Source organism: Falco peregrinus, chromosome 2 (assembly GCF_023634155.1).
Source record: "Falco peregrinus isolate bFalPer1 chromosome 2, bFalPer1.pri, whole genome shotgun sequence".
NCBI lineage: Eukaryota > Metazoa > Chordata > Aves > Falconiformes > Falconidae > Falco > Falco peregrinus.
In genome coordinates this window covers 108289577-108308560 of record NC_073722.1, presented here as the reverse complement: position 1 = coordinate 108308560, position 18984 = coordinate 108289577, and the positions used below count along the sequence as shown (strand labels likewise).

Here is an 18984-nt window from a genome sequence, read left to right as displayed (position 1 = left end):
AGTGAAAGAAACCATTGTGAAGAGTGTTGAAAAGGTATTCTAAAAACTACGACCACAGTCAGACATCCTACTTACCAAGTTACAGTTTAAACACAATTTTATTCTTGAATATGAACCTTTGAACAGACTGATAGACAAATATAAAATATTACCTCCAGTAGAACAAGCAGATATGACTATAACACATGAAAAGAGACTCATTTCACACACAAAAAAATGCTGTAAAATAACAGAAGCATTAAAAAAGACCCACACATTAGATCCAGTACGCATCTTACACTTTATTTGTTTCTGTACATCGGGTCCCCAAAACCAAAGCCCACACATAAATACAGGATTCATGTATCAATATGCATTTAGCTTACAAAACACCATACTACATACAGAAATGTCCTAGATTGTTATTCAGGCGTTTTTTCTTGCTTTTTTCCCCACTTTTATAGGTCTGCTTCTCATTTTTGAGAGCATCAGCAGGCAGCAATGACTCCTGCTAAGGGCTGAGAACTCCTTTGTTTCAGCAGAGCTCAGTTTCAGCTGGTGACAGGAGTCGGGGCTGCCCGGGCAAGTATTCTCACCTCACACTGTTTAACACTCCTAGGTCTGTCCCAGAACCTTCAAGTACCTAGGACAGGGTACTGAAGGCCTGGGTGGACGGAGTCAGCCAAATTTCAACTGTATAAACAGACTAAGGGTGTGTGTCAAGTGATCCGTTAATCCATTTCAAAAGTTGTTCTGCTACTATGGCACACACAGTTTCTTACAAGAAAGCCAGGAATAAATAGCTAGGATACACCTTTACTTCTGTACCAGAGTCCATGCAGCAGTGGCTTATCCTCTTGGTTGACAGACCAAGTGTTTTTGTCCACCACAGGGACATTAATCTTCTTCTTTCTCAATGTAAGATTTAGCACTGACACGTGCCATTTGCCTTGCCAAGTAGCGGTCCCTTGCTGACATGACTGTCTCTTCATTGCTCCGTTTGGCAAATTTGCTCATGCTCTCAGGTGGTTTCTGTGCTTGTTCTTTCTCCTCTTTCTCCCCTCCTTCTCCAGCTTTACGTTTCTGCTCAGAACAAACTCCAGAGCTGGATCTTCCCTTCTCATCCACCTCTCTCTCTTTTCCCTTTCTCTCTTTCTCCAGATCACCCTCTCCATCTTTTTCTAAAGATGCAGGAGTACCTTCCCTCCTCTCTCTGTATTTCTTCTCATCACTACCATGCTTCTCCCTCCTGTCCTTCATATGATCTTCCTTTTCTCTGCATCTCTCTCCTCTCTCCTTCTCTCTGTCATTATACCTGTCCTTACCATTTCTTATTCTTTCTTTCTCTCGTTCCTTTTCTGAGCCCTTCTCTTCTCTCTCCTTTGCCTTCCGCCATTCTCTGCCATGTCCCTCCCTCTCTTTTCTTTCCTTGCCCCTTTGCTTATCATCTTGCTCTTCCCTCCTTCTGTAGTTATCTTTATTAGTGTGATCCCCATATCTATGTCGCTCTTCCCTTTCCCTTTGGTGATTCTTCTCATGGGTTCTACTTCTGTCATAATCTTTTTCCCTGCATTGTTCATCATGTCCTCTTCTGCTTGGTCTGTTCTCTCCCCTCTTTGTAAGATGATTTGTTTGGGCTTTTGTGCACAGCTCTTCCTCTACACCGGATGAGCTTGGTGACCTGGAATGTCTCTGGTTCCTGTGATGTTTAGCCTCCTCTTCGCTGCTCACAGGGCTCCCTCTCCTTTTCTTCTTTTTCAAATTTACTTTACTATTTTTGTCCCTCTTATCATCATCACTACTATCAGTTCCTAAGTCGGTATCAGCATCTGGATTATTTTCTTTCTTAGCAGAGGGCTTCAGTCTTTGTCCTTCATATGGGCATTTGCTTCTTTGGTTGGAGTCTTCATAAGAACTTTCAGATTTTTCTTCCTTTATCCTACATTTTTAATGTTAAAAGAGAAAAAACAACATTACACAGCCTGAAATCTCAAGACTTTCCTATAAACTGAGTTCTGGTCAGGACTTAAAAGATGCTTCTGAAAAGTCTAAGAAAGCAACTGTATCTGTGGCTCAGGTTCCAGGAATCCAGCACAAAGGATTTCTATTAAGTATCTGTATTTGGTTCATTGGTGAAGGAGAGCTGATGCCTAGAAGAATGGCTATGGTTATGTATCTGTAGCCTCCATCTAAGGAAACAGACATAGATCTGTATTCTTGTGTAAGCTTTTTGGCAAGCTACTTTTCCTGTATTCACGTCAAATAATTATCCAGAGAAGAAGCAGGCTGTATATGTTGCTAACAGAAGTAGGAACATAGCTTCCATTAGTAGTAAATTTTTTTAATCCAGTATTTCTGAAGATCTCATTCTTGTGGCTAGATATAAATAAGTATCTCTTAACAGCTCATAGATTCTTAAATAAAAACAGCCAACCCATGGAGGACCAATTTGGGCAGTAGACAGAAAGGTTATGCTTTGTCATTCTTTTCTGACTGATAAGGAAATTATGTTTTCTCACAAAAGCCACGCCTCTTCTTTTTAATCATACAGCTACAGTAACAGCCTGTGGTAAATTCTTGTGAATCAGCACACAATCTAGTTAGAATGAATGTTTGAAGCATGCTTGAAAGCACAGTTAGTCTACGAACAATGACTAAAAATTATGCTGAAAAGTTTGATTATTTAGTAATCCAGTTAATTAAAATAAGTCAAAGGTGGATCCCTTTTGAGACAAGTGATGCAAATTCTGAGAACTAAAAATAGAGATTGTGCCACCATAAAAAAATTAAAATATACACCTGAACTACTTGTTTTCCCCTGAATTATTTTTATATACAATTCACAAAAGGAACATTTCCTTGATTTGCAAGATTAAGAAACCATCATTTCAAATGATCTCTAAACAGTACAAAACTACATCATCCTGAAGGCGCTGTAAAAGAAGAACTATTACATCAAATGGACCACCAAGTGGGCTGACCACTACTGCTACTGTTTTTAGAAAAGAGATGCAACCGAGTACCTTAGATTTCATCAAGAAAAAATAATAATCATGAAATGCAAAATTAATTTAACCACCTCAGTAGCAACCTCTGTGCACCACTGAAACCAAGGAGGTATTTCTCTTTGGTGAAAGCCTGAGACAGGATGTTTTTCCAAACACATAGGTATACTAATACTTTAAGTCTCAAATGACAAAACCGTTGATTTCAAATTTCCCATTTTCTGCTTAAATTCAGGAAGCTGTTTTGCTTTTCTTCGAGTTGGTGATTCTTACTTCCTAGTTCTTTTACACTGCTTTTCCCTATTTATTTCCAATAAGGTGGCATATCCTTATGCTGAAGACATAACTTATTTCAGATAGTCAAGTAACTTCACTGTGATTGCATTCTCCATTTAAGCTAAGATCATATTTTCTAATAATCCAATCTCAGATCCAGAAGATTTCTTGATGAAAGCTGCACTGTTTTTTTCTGACAGCAAGCAATTAGCTACTGACATCCAGGTTTAAGGCCTATCTCAGGTGAGGTTCGACCTGAATTAATTGTTTCAGATGATCAATTGTTGCATACAACAAACATATGCCCTTCACCATACTTATCCACAGGGCAGAATTTCACCATCTCAATTACAGAAATCATTCAGCCTCATCTCATTACATCACTTTGGAATGTGCATATATTAAGATTTTTAAATATTCCCACTGGGTTTCCTATATATTTGATTAATTTCCTTTTACCACAGCATAACACTCAATTTATTTTTATGAGCCTGTAAATGTGGAGTAAGTACAAAGTTAGGAATTCACATTCATATCACAACATTGCTTCCTATGACTTACCTCTGTGCTCGTTATTTTACATTTTCAAAAGTGATTCAAAACGTGTAACTTAATGCAGATGGCCAAGTATTACGTAAACCAGAGTAAATATAGGTTACAATCGTGCCAGTATTACAAGTATGACTGTCTTGATACTTTTAAAATGGCATCCCTTTCCTGCTCATTTCTGTCTTCTAGCATATACCACTGATGGTCGTTGGACATTTTCCGAATAATTCAGTTAATCAACTGTATAGCCATCAGCTTACCCTACCAGTGTTTTAGTACTCTAATTCTTACAGTGTTCCAGTGACTCTGGAATCACAAACAGAAAGAAGCTGGTTTGTATATGAACGTGTTCTGGTATCGCATCCTACCTGGCTTCACGGAAGCTGCATTTAGGCATCTCTTCTTCCCCTACCCTCTGGTTTAAAAGATGTCTGTAAAATCCACTGAGATCCTTCTGTTTAGTCACATCCAGGTACGCTAAGGGGAAGAAAGTAAGGCTGGATTTACTGTACCACAAATACTCATCAGATACAACTCAAAATTGGTAAGACATCACCAAGACTGCAATCTCCACCCTGGAGGTTTTCAAGCCCAGACTGGAAAGGCCTTTGAGCTGCCTGATGTGACCTCAGAGCAGACCAAGCTTTGAGCAAGAGGCTGGAGCAGATGGCCTCCAGAGGTCCGCTCCAAGCTGATTTATCTTATGATACTACATCCCATTCTTCACACCCATTCCTGGGATACTGTACAGAACGTCTAAAGTAAGAAGTGTAAGCATCATTGTAGCCCAGGCTTATGAGTCTTCCTTCAAACACTGGCCCCTCCTCAAAAATTAAAAGTAGCGACCCAAATAGTACTGACACACAAACAGCTTCCTCTGTTCCTTTAGTAACGTGCACAAAGAAAAGTAACAGACAAAGTAGGATCTGATTCACTATCTGCTATCTGGTCCTTTTTTAATTACCTCAAGCCTCACAGGGAGACTAGATAACAATGCTGTAAATCACGTACAAGGCCATAATTCTTTTTAAGGGGAATTACTTCAGTGTGAATCTCACCCTCAAGAGCTGCCTCTCTTCTTTCTCTTTCCTCCTCCTCAGCCCTTTCTTGCAGCTTCTTCTTATAGGCTGAAGTCACAAAAGCCTCTTTGTGAGCAAACTCTCCTCCTTCCATTTCACGTTCTTTCTGAATTTTTCTTTCCATTCTTTTTTCTTGCTCCTTCTTTCTAATCTCAGCTGCTTTGAGGATATTTTGGATGTATCTGGGCTAAAATAGGAGGGAAAAAAGGTACTGTGCTGAGAGAACACAAATTTGGATTGATGGAGATGTTGAAGAGAGTTGGTAATGGAAGAAAATTGACAGAAAAGCTAGTCTAACATACTCTCACCAACTGATAGCTATATGAAACAAACTGTCATTCCATTTTAGGTCACTAATGTGGCATGCTTCCTAATAACAAAAGAGGCTGCTGTATACAATCAAAACATTCAGCCCATCTCTGACTGGGATGATTTTTGCTCCAAGTTTAAGGAAATGTTTTTTGATTCCTCACCCCTCTGTCTTCTGTCTTGTAAATGTCTTGCTTTCTATTGCTGTAAAGCAGTGGGAAGCTTCCTTTTATACCCACAAAACCTGACAAGAGCTTTCGAACGAAACAGAATAAGTAACAATGAAAATATCACTTGTCAGAATAGTTCAGCAATGCTTTGAAACAAGGCTTTGGGCTGTGGAAACTGGCTCACATGTCATCACTGAAAGTTACTTTCATCTTCCAACAGTCCTCCAGTAAGCACACTAGTGAGTGAGGGGGGACGATTTATGTTCATTGGCTTAACAATAAAAAGTCTTTATCATCAGAAGTAGTATTGTTGCTGGCCCATTGCCTCTAATCTTATTATCCCATTGTAATATTCTCTTCAGAAACACACAGAAAGATATGCTATATGTACATCATAAACTGGGTGGGGAACTTGTAGTCTGCTGCCTTCCCGAATACCACTGGATCAGGACTCTGAAGTATCTGATGACTAGCAGTTTTGCCAAAATTCTTGCAAATTACTACCTTATGTAACAGGATTTGAACCCAATACTTGCATGCCCCATGAGAAAATGCATTTGGCAAAGCTTAAAAGTTAATCATCATAGTTATTCCAAGCACACCGAGATATGACAGACAGCATACATTTTCAGGTATCGACCTTTTTGTCATCTTTTCCAGATAACACTCTGGCATTACTTTCTTTTTTCTTCTGCTGCATTTCATCATAAATACTGTCATATTCATACACTGTAGCGTCTTCCTCCAAAGCCTTCTGAATCTCCAACTTAGTCTAAATAAAAAAAAAAGGTGGAGAAGATAACAAAAAATTAAGCGTGAAATTTTTACTATTTTCAAACATTTTATTTCTATATTGTAATTTAAACAGACCTATATCCATTGGAACATTGAGTGTAAATTAAAAACAGTCTGATATACAGAGCGCTTGAACTGTTCACCAGGATTGAGAAGACTGACAACCAGATCATCACCAGTATTTGCAGTTACAGGAAATACAGGAAGCAAAGTGTACCGGAAACTTCTTAATGAGTAAACTGTTTCATCAGATTACTGTTTATTAAAGAAAAAGAATTAAGTTAATACCATTTCAGTAAGTTCTACTATCTGTTTTCATCTATAGTTTATCCCCAAAGCTCCACGTAATAAACACATACCAGTGTAATTCAGGATACGATTCCCTATTTCACAGTTCTATCTTCTGTTTGTACAGTCAAGTTGGAAGGAAGAACGGTGAAACCGTTCAGTTCTTAAAAGCCCTATCAGAAAAAAAGCCAACTACTAGGGGAACCCTTGGATCAGACCTCCTGATGACACAAGAGGAATGCTGAACCACCACCATACAAGTTTCTCAGGCACGTATTACCTCCATTTAAAAACAGTGATATGTTAAACACATGATGCATAAGTATCTTTCTCTTCTAACTACGTCTTATTAGTCTGGAATATTTAGAATGTCAAAATTAGTGTTTTCTCTGTACAATTTATTTCTCGATTACAGAAAGCTCACTGCTGGTATCTATCTAAATATTTAAAAAACAATACTTTGTAACATTATATTCTACAAACGAAACAAAGCATCTGAGAAATTCATCAATGCATTCTATGGCACAAACCAAACTTCAACCTCTTGTGTATTTCAGTGCTTGCATTGAATAAACAGCAATTGTATTGTGTTTTAAATTATTACTAGCTCTGTGTTAAACCTCATTCATGCAGCTTTCATTGGGTAGTTCTTCAGCTACTCTGATATAGCCAGAAGAATTTCAAAAAGAAAAATCTTGCCCAGAAAAGTGAAACAAAATCTTTGCTAGTGGAATACTCTGAGAACTTCAAGTCAAGTTTTAAAGAGAGTCTTGTGCTGCAAAGGGCAATGCACAAAAAATTTTTTTAAAAGGTGTCCTGGTTTCACCTGGGATAGACTTAATTTTCTTCTTAGTAGCTCGTACAGTGCTGTGTTTTGGAATTTGTATGAGAATAATGTTGGTAACACACCGATGGGTTTAGTATAAACACTACTTAGAAACAACTAAGTCAAGGACTTTTCAGCTTCTCAGGTCCTGCCAGCGAGAAGGCTGGGGGGTACAAGAAGCTGGGAACAGGCACAGTCAGGACAGCTGACCCAAACTGGCCAAAAGGATATTCCATACTATATGATGTCATGCTTAGTATATAAACTGGGGGGAGCTGGCTGAAGCGGGAGAGCCGGTCACTGCTCTGGGACAGGCTGAGCATCAGTCAGTGGGTGCTGAGCAACCATACTGTGCATCACGTGGCTGTTTTTTTTTAAATGTATTTCTCTTTCTCTTTTTGTTATCTTTCTTTTCATTACAATTAGTAGCAGTAGTATTAGACTTTATTTCAATTATTAAACTGTTCTTATTGCAACCCATGGGTTTTACCTTGTTCTGATTCTCCTCTCCATCCAGCTGGTGGGGGGTGAGTGAGCGAGTGGCTGCATGGTACTTAGTTGCTGGCTGGGGTTAAACCATGACAAAGGGTAACCCTAGTTCTGAAGTTGCACAATTATGTTTCTGCAGTTATTTAATGAAAGGGAATGATGCAGTAATTTCTCAATCTGTCATGGGCATGAAGAGTCCCCACCGCATCTTACCTGTTTCATTGCTTGTTTTTTCAATGCTTCTTTCTGAAGACTTTCACCAACAGATGGCTACAAAAAGGAAACATTGCAGAAATAAAATTAATTACATTGACACAGCTCATATTATTTTTCAACTATCCTAACGAACAACTATATAATAGCCTCATTACATAGGTCAGTCTCTCACATCAATGGGATTTTCTGTAAGCAAGAAAAACTAAAAGTTCATCCACAAGCATACAATGAATCAGTCTTTTTACCATGAGCAACATATTGCAGTACCTCGACTTATATATGTGTATACATTTTTCTTACAAAAATGGCGATGAGTTTAAGAACGCTATTTCCATGATATGTGTACCTCAAAAGCTGCATAAAACTTCATGCCATTTCATAAAACAAGTAATCTCATGATTACTTGAAGAAATGCTCAGAGATATAGAAGTTCTGTGAAAACTGTTTAGTTCCCATGCCTTCCTCCAACCACTGCCAAAAAAAATGGTAGAAAAGACATACCCCTCCACTATGGCAAGGGTCAGTCTGTTGATGCAAGAAACTAGCATATCAGCAGGCAAACCATCTAGCAAAGGACAGCAAAAGCCAGTACTGAAACAAATTCCTAGAAGAAGGATGCTTGTAATACATCTACTCATGCCCGAACACCACAATTCTTTCAGTTTCTGCCATTAAAAAAAAAAAAAAAAAAAGAAAAAAGAAAATGCAGAAAACAAATCCCCTAAATCAACAGAAAGTGAATTATCCCCTCCTACCAATTTATGTATCAAAAATTTTTTAATGTTCTTGGGAATTATATGTTGTGGATAATGAAGAATAAATGTTCTTGATTATTTTTTAAATTATATTTCTAATAGTCCATGAAAGAGATAGGTGCTATTCAGGATATACATACTCTTTCTTCCAGCACATAAATGTCATCAGAGATGTAGCAGTCACGAGCAGACATTCTTACTGACAATCACATGGAAAACACTGTATTCATAGCAAAAAACCAAATATCCAAAAGGATTTGGCACTTATTTCAGGTTTGAGCTGTACCATCAGTTCATATTTTTAGAAATACGAATACTGCTGATTTGAACAGCATGTACTTCAATCATTCATGTTTAATTTCTGAAGATTAATATGCTACGAAATAGCAATGCTAATCTTTCCTAGGAAAAACATATCCACTACCAAAAACATGTTTTCTAATCATACTGTCTTTTAAGAAAAGCTTTGCATTTTATTATGTCTATTAATTAGTGCTGAAGTAAACTGCACATCTATTTTTTTCTCAACAAACAAATACTGTTTATTGATTCACTATAAACGACAGAACTCGTATCCTTGGTTATGTAATGAATTATCTCTTAATCTTAAAAAGCAGAAATAGAAGGGAAAAATCCTTTTGCAATTTGGCAGCTTCCCACGTTTTGCCACTTTGACTAATATGTGCTCTGTATCACATTCTAAAAAGACAGAGATTGTGTAATCAGTTCTTAATAAAATTTAAAAATGGAAATGAACTAGCAAGGAGCTTGGCAGCGAGGACTAGGATATTCTACAATGAAACAGAATTAGTACCATATAAATAAAAACAGATCCCCTGAACAAGGAGGCTTTTGAATTCATTTGATGTTGAAAATAACATGATATGGCCCCTCCTTTTTATGCTACTAGGATTTTAACAGATGTGTCAACAAGGAAAAAAACCCAACTGCTTTTCCACAGTTTTCTATATGACAGACTGTAAATAGTCCAAATATTTTTTTTTACTGGTTAATTTCAGAAACAGGGAACAAGCTGTGCCATGAGCAGCAGTTAATGGAGTTTCATGGTATGTGACACTGTGCCCTCTGTCTCTATTTCCCCTATCACCTCCTCAGACAGGGTGCCTATGTCATTTGGCAGGTGAGCCACACCGTGTGTGACCAAAAGCCAGCCCAGTGTTGAGCAGCCAGTCAACAGTTGCTCCTCAATGCTGAGAAAGATGAAAATCACAAATTCTCATCTGTGTTCATCCCTTCACCCAGCTGCTAATTTTCAGCAAGACCACAGGAACACAGTATCTTTGGGACTTCTGCTACCCACCAAGGGTGGTTAAGATTGTTAGTGAGTTCCCAAGTCATACAGGACTAACAGGTACGCACAGTGACCATCACTAAGGGGTATTTTTCTGCTCTGCAAACCATGAATACTAAAATGACTTGCAAGCGTCTCTAGCTCTTTTTAATTAAAAAAATAAAAAATAAAAGGCAGTAAGGTTATCTCACAGGAGTGCCAGATACTTCTAAACTCAGCAAGAGAAGGTGCTACAGCGACACAGTCGGTATTTGGAGAAGTACATACGGTATCACGTAATAGCACCCACTGAATTCTAGACATTTGCTCGCTTCCCATAAACACGCTAGTACTCACTTTCCTAAGTAATATTACAAACAGAAAATCCCGAGGCACAGAATATTCAAAATATTCCTTCCTAGCCCACTCCAAGTGAGGGATTTAAAGTAAAAATGGGCACACGAAAGGGCACGTATTCCAACTTTTTCTGGTGCTTTAATTGCTACACACAGACTCAAATAACATCCATCTCTGCTTTCAAATTGTTAAACCTTGTGGGTAAACCACAGTAACAAAGGGAAAGCATGATACGCACTTTCCCGGCTGCAGTTACGCTCACCAGCAGAACGCAGCCCCTCTGTCCCACCCAGCTGCAGGTGACCAGGTAAGGAAGCAGACCACGCTTCAGGCTTTAGGAAGCTGGGCTTGGTAAACATCAGCAACACACTCCGAGAGCCCACTGCTGTATCAGCGGTACACCCTGTATGCGGCACCTTGCTGACTGTTTGGGCTAGAATGGGATAGAGTTTCTTATTTATTTTTGTAGCTGGTTGGTTGGCTGGCTGATGGAAGTAGATAGTGGACTATTTTGTTTAAAACAACCTACAAGAAACCTGACCATTCATCTAGTATTTACCTCTGGATTTCAAGATTGAAGAGCTGACGTTGAGACACATTTAAAATACTGTAATTAATTTTTATGTCCTATGCTTTCTTTTAAAAATGCTATAAATGAGCCAGTATAAACTTCTTAATATAAAGAGCTATTTTAAGTTGGCAGTGGGACACAGACCAGCATTACACAGAAGACCTAGACTTCCTCCTGGCTCTTGGGAAGGAAGATGGTCCTCTGCTTGACATACTAAGGGTCATCACTGAAGGTTTCCTTTATCAGATACTTACACTGACTGCTTTTACAGAAAGATCCCTAAACAGTAAGGAATCTCTCCTGCATTACGCCAGAAAGCAAGGGCTCAGTTCCGCAGTTATATTTACAGAATAAGCTTTATTCCACCAAAATATTTTTAATACTGCTTAGAAAGTTTTCTCTGCCTATGTGAAATAAACCTGTTGATCTACAAAGATTACATATACACAAAAGTAATATATGATCCTCATTATTGTACATGTAATTGTAAAGAAGTACACCTGCGATTTGTTTGTCTAGAGTGGCAGTAAGTTTACACAAAACAAACACCTTCCCGAATGGTTCATGGTGGACAATTTCCTGTTGTGCTATGAGCTCTGACAGATGAGAACTTCCCGTTCTTTTGTATTGTTTTTACTTATCAACTGCCCATTTATTAAAGGCCCTATAAGCTCAGCAATCTGTCTCACACTTTCTCCTTCCCTGCAGTCGTTATTCTTCTGATGCACAAAGCTTATAGTTTAATATTTTCTTGAAGGAGAAAATGTTTTAACCCTATCCTGTCAAAACACATAGAATCCATGCAAATCAAGAAACTCTTAGAAATTAAGACCTTCCAGCCTACCACTCCTATGAGACCATGGAATATACCTTGTGCACACCTGAAAGGGTGGGGGGAGAGAAATTACCCCAATTACTGTTATTTCCCATTGCTCTCTCCCATTTCTTATCTCCTTTGTGTATTTGCAAGTCTCTTTCAGGTTCTTAAGTGCTTAAGCTACCTTATTTTTATCCTGCAGGCAAGCACCCCTTCTAAGTTCAGAAACTTACTATGGGCAAACATCAGACAAGGGATTTCATAAAGCTCTTAGAAAATCAAACCAAAAGCAGGATAGCAAATGTTTTACCCAGATGTGCCTAGTTTAAAGAATACTCGGTCTCTATTTATTCTGAGTTACTACTTGTTTGTTCTTGGGGAAAAAAAGCCAGTTGCTGACATTGGGTTTTCAGAACTCCTCCTAAACTGCTGCTGTAAATGACATCATTTCTGGAGCAGAGTGTGCAGCACCATTTAAGCATAGTCTCAGAAAACAAGTCTTAGTCTGTAACTAGTATCATTCTCAGTGTTGTAGCTGTTTTCTAGGAAGTTACAACCTTAAATCTGAATTTCAGAATGTCTTGTAAAAAAGTCACAACTATTTTAATAGATGGTCTTGAAGTATATGTGGGATGCTTGACTTGTTTTTTGCCACTGACTGCCACAAGTACGAGACCAACAAATTCTGACATAATAGCTATTACTAATGGAATATCTCATATTAGCTGCACAGCCTGTCTCCTAAGGACAAGCATTTGTGGTTGCTACCAGAACTCCAGGCATGGTACTTACTAAGAGAATGTAAGATGTCACTCCATTCCTTTTTTTAAAACCAAATGATGCTTCTGCTCTAATATAACCAGTTACAAAAGAACCAGGAGGGGGCTTTGCCCTTTAGATTGCCCTTTTGAATTCTCTACATGCTGCTTTGCAGTAGACACATAAAATAAATTACCTTTGTTTAAAGTGAAATACATTTTAAAGGGAAATTAAATGCTTCAGTGATGTCAGGCAGATCATACGTAGTTTGATTTTAATCTCTCACTACAACCATATAGTTTTAACTGAATGCATAGAAAAATATTTAACCAAACAGCAAGAGCAGGATAATTTGGAGCTCTATTTGATCAGCACGTAAAAGAAGCACAGTCAGACAGTTCACGAAAAGCAAAGCCTACATGTATAGTGAGCCAGCCAGTCCAAGAGCAATTTATTGTTATCAAGACTGAGAAATAGATACTTTCAGAGCAAAATTCACCTCATTGATTTTAGGTATCTACTTCAGCATGAGGTAACGTGTACCTGTGTCTCTACTGAGTGTAGACGGAGCTCTGGGAACTCAAGTGTAGATACCTGCAGGTGTTTCAATGGATCTTGCTGCAAGTCTGTGGCCTGATGTGGCTGTGTCTCTGAGAGGCTGAGATCTGACCCTGCTCACATCATTCTTCTCGCATCACGTAAGGAATCCCAGACTGTGAGATCTTTGCATTCATGACACTTTGGTATCAAGACATCTTAAAACGAGCTACTTATATGCTCGTGTATATGAATTTATATGTAATTAGTAGTAAATTGTTAACGCTTGTCCTCACAGAGACCTAGATTATCCGACTACAGCCTGCACATGGATGACCACTAAATACACACAAGACCCAAACCTTCACGGGGTGGGGAAATCAAGTCAGGCACCAGATTCACCTCAATTCATAGCAGTCGTGGCTACTAGCAGAAGATTAGGAGAAAGAACATGAAAAACAAGTCACATACAAAATTAGCTTTCCCTGGCACTCCCTCCTAGCTTCCAGAAACCAGATTAGGACTTCCTGAACCAGAGGATGCACCTGGACCATTGTTTGACACCAAGAGCATCCCTTAATTTGACTAATCCATTTCTGAATCCATTTATGTTTTTGGCAGTGCCACAATATCCCATTGCAATGAGTTCTACAACTTAATGATACATTGTGTGGAGAAAACCTCCCCACTTCCTCTTGTTTAGACTAAACCAGTTACTTGGTAATTCCATAATATAGCCTACTGCTCAAATTATGAGAAATGGCAAAATCATTTTACTTTCTCTGAATCATCCTTGATTTTACACACATCATCTTGAGCTATTCCTCTCTACTTCCTTCTCAGTAATCTCTTTCCTAAGAGCTCCTTCAGCCTACTTCATCTTACCTTGCATGAAAACTGTTGCACAAACTTTGGCCATCAACAATACTCATTACTTGGCCAATCTATTTTTTTTTTTTTTTAGTCATACTGTATCCTTTGCAAAGTTGCAAAGTGAACAGAAGGATCTGTAAGCAAAATCCAGTATCTGAGTCTACAACAGGATAGTTTTCTGCTTGCTTTCAGTCTCCTTTGTGCCTGCTTAAACACTCCATTTATCTTTCAGATGGTCACTAAAAACCACCACCACATCAAGCTGATCCATTCACAGAACTATCCAAACTGACTCCACAATCTCTCTCCTGAATTTAGCACCTACTGTGGTCTATGAACAGTTATTTTTTCAGCTACACTTTACACCCTGTAGCAACAAATCAGTTCTGAAAGGCTGGTAGGGTACAGGAATGTATGCTGGGTGATTCTGATACAATCAAGAAACAGACATTTTACCTGCTGTACAACAGAGATATTTTCAACTACATTCCAAAGATAAAATAGAACATGGAACAGTGCACTGGGAATAGTGACAAGCCACCTCTGAAAATGCTAGGCATGAATAAGAGGAACAGTACTTTTGGAGAAAATTGATATATCATAAATAACTACACCAGAATGGAAACTTGTTTCTAACATACCAGTTTGTTGCTGTAACTTTTCTCTACAGCAAGTTTTCCTAAGAGTAACAACCTTCCCTCCAGTTTTTAAAGACAGCAACAACTCTGAAGGCAAGTAACTCAGAAATATATTGGCTGTAATCACCTGGTTTACTTTTTCCCAGTCAACATTGAATTTCAGTAAAATTCCCATTCCAGATGTTCTGCTTCTTACAAACTAACCCAAAGACCATCTTTATTGGCAACTAACATCCATTAACGTACTTAACCACAGCAAGAACCCTTTCAAATTCCTTTAGCAAAGGTGCAGGCAAAATCTTAATGAAATATGCATAGTAACATTTTTTAAAAGGGAGAAGAAGTTTGGTGTCTAATATATAATCACAGACCAAGTCAGGTGTGCAGATTTCCTAGCACAAACTTTATTAGAGTTCAGTTAAAAATACATAATCTCCAGACATTTGAGATGTAGTTCTGACTGATAAGGTAGCAGACAGGAAATGAAACCCCTCCCAAATGCTGCTCCTTATCTTGAAAAGCTCTGAAATTATTACTGAACTAATAAAGTAATTTTGCTTTTTTAAAAAAAATATCTTCTTTGATAGAGGCAGTTATGAGATTATTACTTTTTGCTGGATATGTACCATACTGATGAGCATGACAACTTTTAAGAGTCTTTGTAACAGACTCTGGTAGTGAATCTGTCAGCCTTTCTGAAAGGGAGGATACTTGAGCTGTTAAGCTAAAAGTTAGCAGACCACATCATACATTATTATTAATGTTGTTACTACTGTTAGAATTCATTATTTTGCTTTAATGTTTAGATATTATGAGAAAATGGTAAAGTGAAAAAATGCAAGATAGCCCCATACTCAGGAAGATTTATAATCCTACCATGTAATGTTTGATGATAGTAGATTAAATCAAGCCAGTTCTTGGGATCTCGAAAATGTGGGGTCAGTCCCTTAATGAAGAGAAAGGCAACAAATCCCAAACTGACAGGGAAAGCACTCCTACCACGGTGGACAGCAGATCCACTGTTATCACCATTTAAACAAAAGGCTCTCTTCAGAGCTACAGTGCCAGCTATGAGCTCAAGTGGACAGACGCACCCCCCAGCGCGCTGAGGACAGCAGCTAAACAAGGAAAGAGATGGGATTAAGATGTGCTCCTGTCCTCTCTGTTTCCTGTAAGTCCTTTAAGCTGCATGGAGGCAGTTTAATGTTGAGGGCTGAGCGGGTATCACTAGAAAGGCCCTCAAACCTGTCATGCCCTGTACAAAGGGAGCTCAGGTACTTTCAACAGCAGCATTCTGGATTGTGTCATGGAAGCAGGTACACAGAGACTTGGAGTTGCTAGATTCAGGCTTTCTGTGATATAAAAATAACAACTGCTAGTTCATTTTAAAAATAAATGTTTTGATAATATGAGTCAGAAACTGACAAAGATTATTTGAAGCTTTATTAGCTGGTTTTTTTCAACCACGCAAAGGAACAAGCATTGTGTGAGGCTCCAGAGCAGTAAAAACATTTCTGTAACACAGGTTCTGTTTCTAAATTTCAACTTCTTAAAGGCTAACATTCTAGAGTACAGGTATATGTAAAATTTATTTTCCAGGTGTTGTGGAAAAAAGCTAAATATGCACATAATGACATTATGATTAAATTATCACAAGTAATTCCAGATCAATAAAACCCATAAATTGTAACATTATGTCCAGAAAGCTCCATCCATATGGAGAGCTCATCTCCACAAATCCAAGTTTCTATTCTTTATTTGTAAACTATAAAGCTACTGGCTTATACCCTTCAAAAATTCTGTTTTAGAAGTTGGGTTTCTGTAAGGTATCCAAACCAGCCTATATACTACACCAGTTCTTAGATGCTCCCCATACTCACAGCGTTAATCCAGCAGTGTAACTTTTATAGTGTACAGCACCCTCTACTGGGACAGGCAGAAAGCCAGTATTTTGAAGGTAATACTTTAAAAATGTTAAAAATAAAGGAGACTATGGAAAAGAACACTTACCGACATCACACAATGTAGTCAAACATCACAAAGTATCAACACACTCTGTGATCATAGAAAAGCTGTGTACCAATACTGCAAGTACTGTAATTCCAGAACTACAAGTAATTCTCATTACTTGCCCCTACTTTTTTTTTTATTTTTTTCGCTTTAGAACTCTGGGGTTTTAAAGCTTTGCTTTTGTTTACAGTGAGGCTGAACATCATAAATGAGTTCTATCAAATTTGGATGGAATGAACTAAAGGATTAAATACACTTCACTACTACACTCTTAAGTATCTGAGAAAGGACTGTTGATTACTGCTTGTTTGTCTATTTGCAGTCGTATTTACCAGCAATAACCAACAAATTTATTTACAAGCTAGATACTCTTGCAAACTGGTTCCCACATGGGATCAACTTCTGGAAGATTTGACAGGAAGTAACTAAGAAGTGATGTTACACTTTATGTAACTTGTGCTAAAGAAAACATCTATTTCATGCCCAAATCCAAAATCATGACATATGTCTTAGTAACACTGCCACAAGCTGATGCAAGCATTACGGGTTATAAGCAAGGAATTTGGAGAATATGAGCCAAATTTCAGAAGAAAATGGCTGGACTGACCTCTTCATCAGAGTCATCTGCAAACACCGAGAGTTTCTTCGAAACAAGATTTTTCTGCGGCATTTTTTTTGGCATAATGAGCCCATATCTAGGGAAAAAAAATAAAAATTACCTTTACCATTACTTACAACAAAACACTGAGGATGTTTCAAAACAAACATCTACCATTCACAATTTTGGAAACAAAAGATCAGCATCAACATAACGTATTAAGTATAGATCTGAGTAGTGTTGCCAGCAGCGTGCTCAGCCTTGCCATATGGTTGCTAGCTTCTCCCATAGCTGTTGCTGTCCTTTTCCACGCAGTTTCTGGATGCCAATGATCCTCCTACATTAGAGAACAAATCTCCCCTGTCCAGAGCTCTCCAAGTGATTTTTTGTCCTGAGAAGTAAGGAATTACTATTGCTTAAACCTGCACAGATTTTGTCTTAGTCTACGCTAGGCGCTACTCCATAACTGCATTTGCCGGAGCAGTAAGTTCACCTACTTTGCATGGCGATGGAAACCACCAACCCGCAAACACAGCTACGGCAAAACACAAGATTGGCAGTCAGATCATGTCATGCAGAGACTGATTAACTACACACAGAGAACTCCTCGGCCGACACAGCCAGTCTCTGCGCTCACATACACCTCCTACGTTTTTGACAATGAGCAATCTCCACCGCGGGATTCCCCGACCCCCCGGCACCCGCGGCCTCCTGATGAGGCTCGACTTCCCCAGAGAGAAAACGAGCCCCGGCAACACCGCAGCGAGCCCCGGCCCCAGGCAGGGCCCTGCCCGCACCCGCCCCAGCGCCCCCCGGCCGGCTGCCCCGCACAGCGCGGCCCGCTCGGACCCGAGGCCCCCGGTAGCGGCGCGGCGGGGCCTCCCCGCCCCAGCGTCACTCACTGCTTGCTCAGCGCCGCCATCTTGTCCCCGCCGCTGCCGTCGCTAAGCAAAGCCGCCCCGCCGTTCCGCAGCCGCAGATTCCTCGCGGCCGAGACGCCCCCCGCTGGCTCGGGGACCCCCGCCGCGCCGCGGTCCCGCTCCAGGAGGGAGGCAGAGGGCGGGCGCCGGGGGCTGGCGGCGGGGGGCGAGTTTTTAACGGCTCCTTGGCGGGTGGCGAAAGTGCCGGGGGGGGAAGGGCTGTTGCGAGCCGAGCCGGGCCGAACGGAGCCGAGCCGAGCCCGAGCCGGGCCGGGCCGAACGGAGCCGAGCCGAGCCCAGCCGAGCCGAGGGCGCTGGCAGCTCCTCAGGGCAGTGGCTGCTGCTGCCCGCGGCCGGGCGGAAAGGCCTGTGTAGGCCTGGGGCCGGCAGGCACCCCCGAGGCCGGCGGGACCCCCGAGGCGGGCAGGGACCCCCCAGGCCGGCAGGTACCCCGAGGCGGGCAGGCACCCCCAGGGCCGGTGGGACCCCTGGGGCAGGCAGCCCCCCTTGAGGCTCTCCCTACGCCCCCACCCCCGGGGGGTGCAAAGCCACCCTGTCCCTGCCCAGACATCGCCTACCTGGAGGTGTCGCTTGTTGCCAACTGAAGAAAGAAAGAGGAGTTTAATTTCCCAACATTTTATTAAAAAAGTGATTCTGCCGAAAGAAACGTTATTGGAAAGATGAAATCTTGCTACCGACAGTGCTGTTGGTGGTAATCTCAAGCTTTATCCCAATAAGAAAGGTTTTTCTGCTATATTAAAAGTGTAAGGCTTTTCTACAGCGTGTTCAGAACTTCACAAAATGCTGATGAACAACAACCTTTACTTAAAATTATTCCTAAAGAGTAATTTAAGGAGACTGAATCCTGGAAATTTTT

General features: G+C 40.0%; 1 protein-coding gene across 2 annotated transcripts; it reads right to left on the bottom strand.

The window, feature by feature from the left end:
- Positions 1–261: 261 nt before the first annotated feature.
- Positions 262–18297, bottom strand: NSRP1 (nuclear speckle splicing regulatory protein 1). 2 transcript variants are annotated; one of them, XM_055795215.1, is made up of 7 exons: positions 18090–18297; positions 17197–17284; positions 7979–8035; positions 6008–6139; positions 4868–5075; positions 4178–4286; positions 262–1918 (listed from the first exon to the last, which is right to left on the bottom strand). In XM_055795215.1, exons 1-7 carry the CDS (start codon positions 18107–18109, stop codon positions 877–879), a joined length of 1656 nt encoding a protein of 551 aa, XP_055651190.1. In that variant the 5' UTR covers positions 18110–18297; the 3' UTR covers positions 262–876. The 2 variants fall into 2 exon arrangements, with proteins under 2 accessions (XP_055651190.1, XP_055651191.1); XM_055795216.1 differs by lacking the exons at positions 7979–8035; positions 17197–17284; positions 18090–18297 and having other exon boundaries at positions 5992–6120.
- Between the last annotated feature and the right edge of the window lie 687 nt (positions 18298–18984).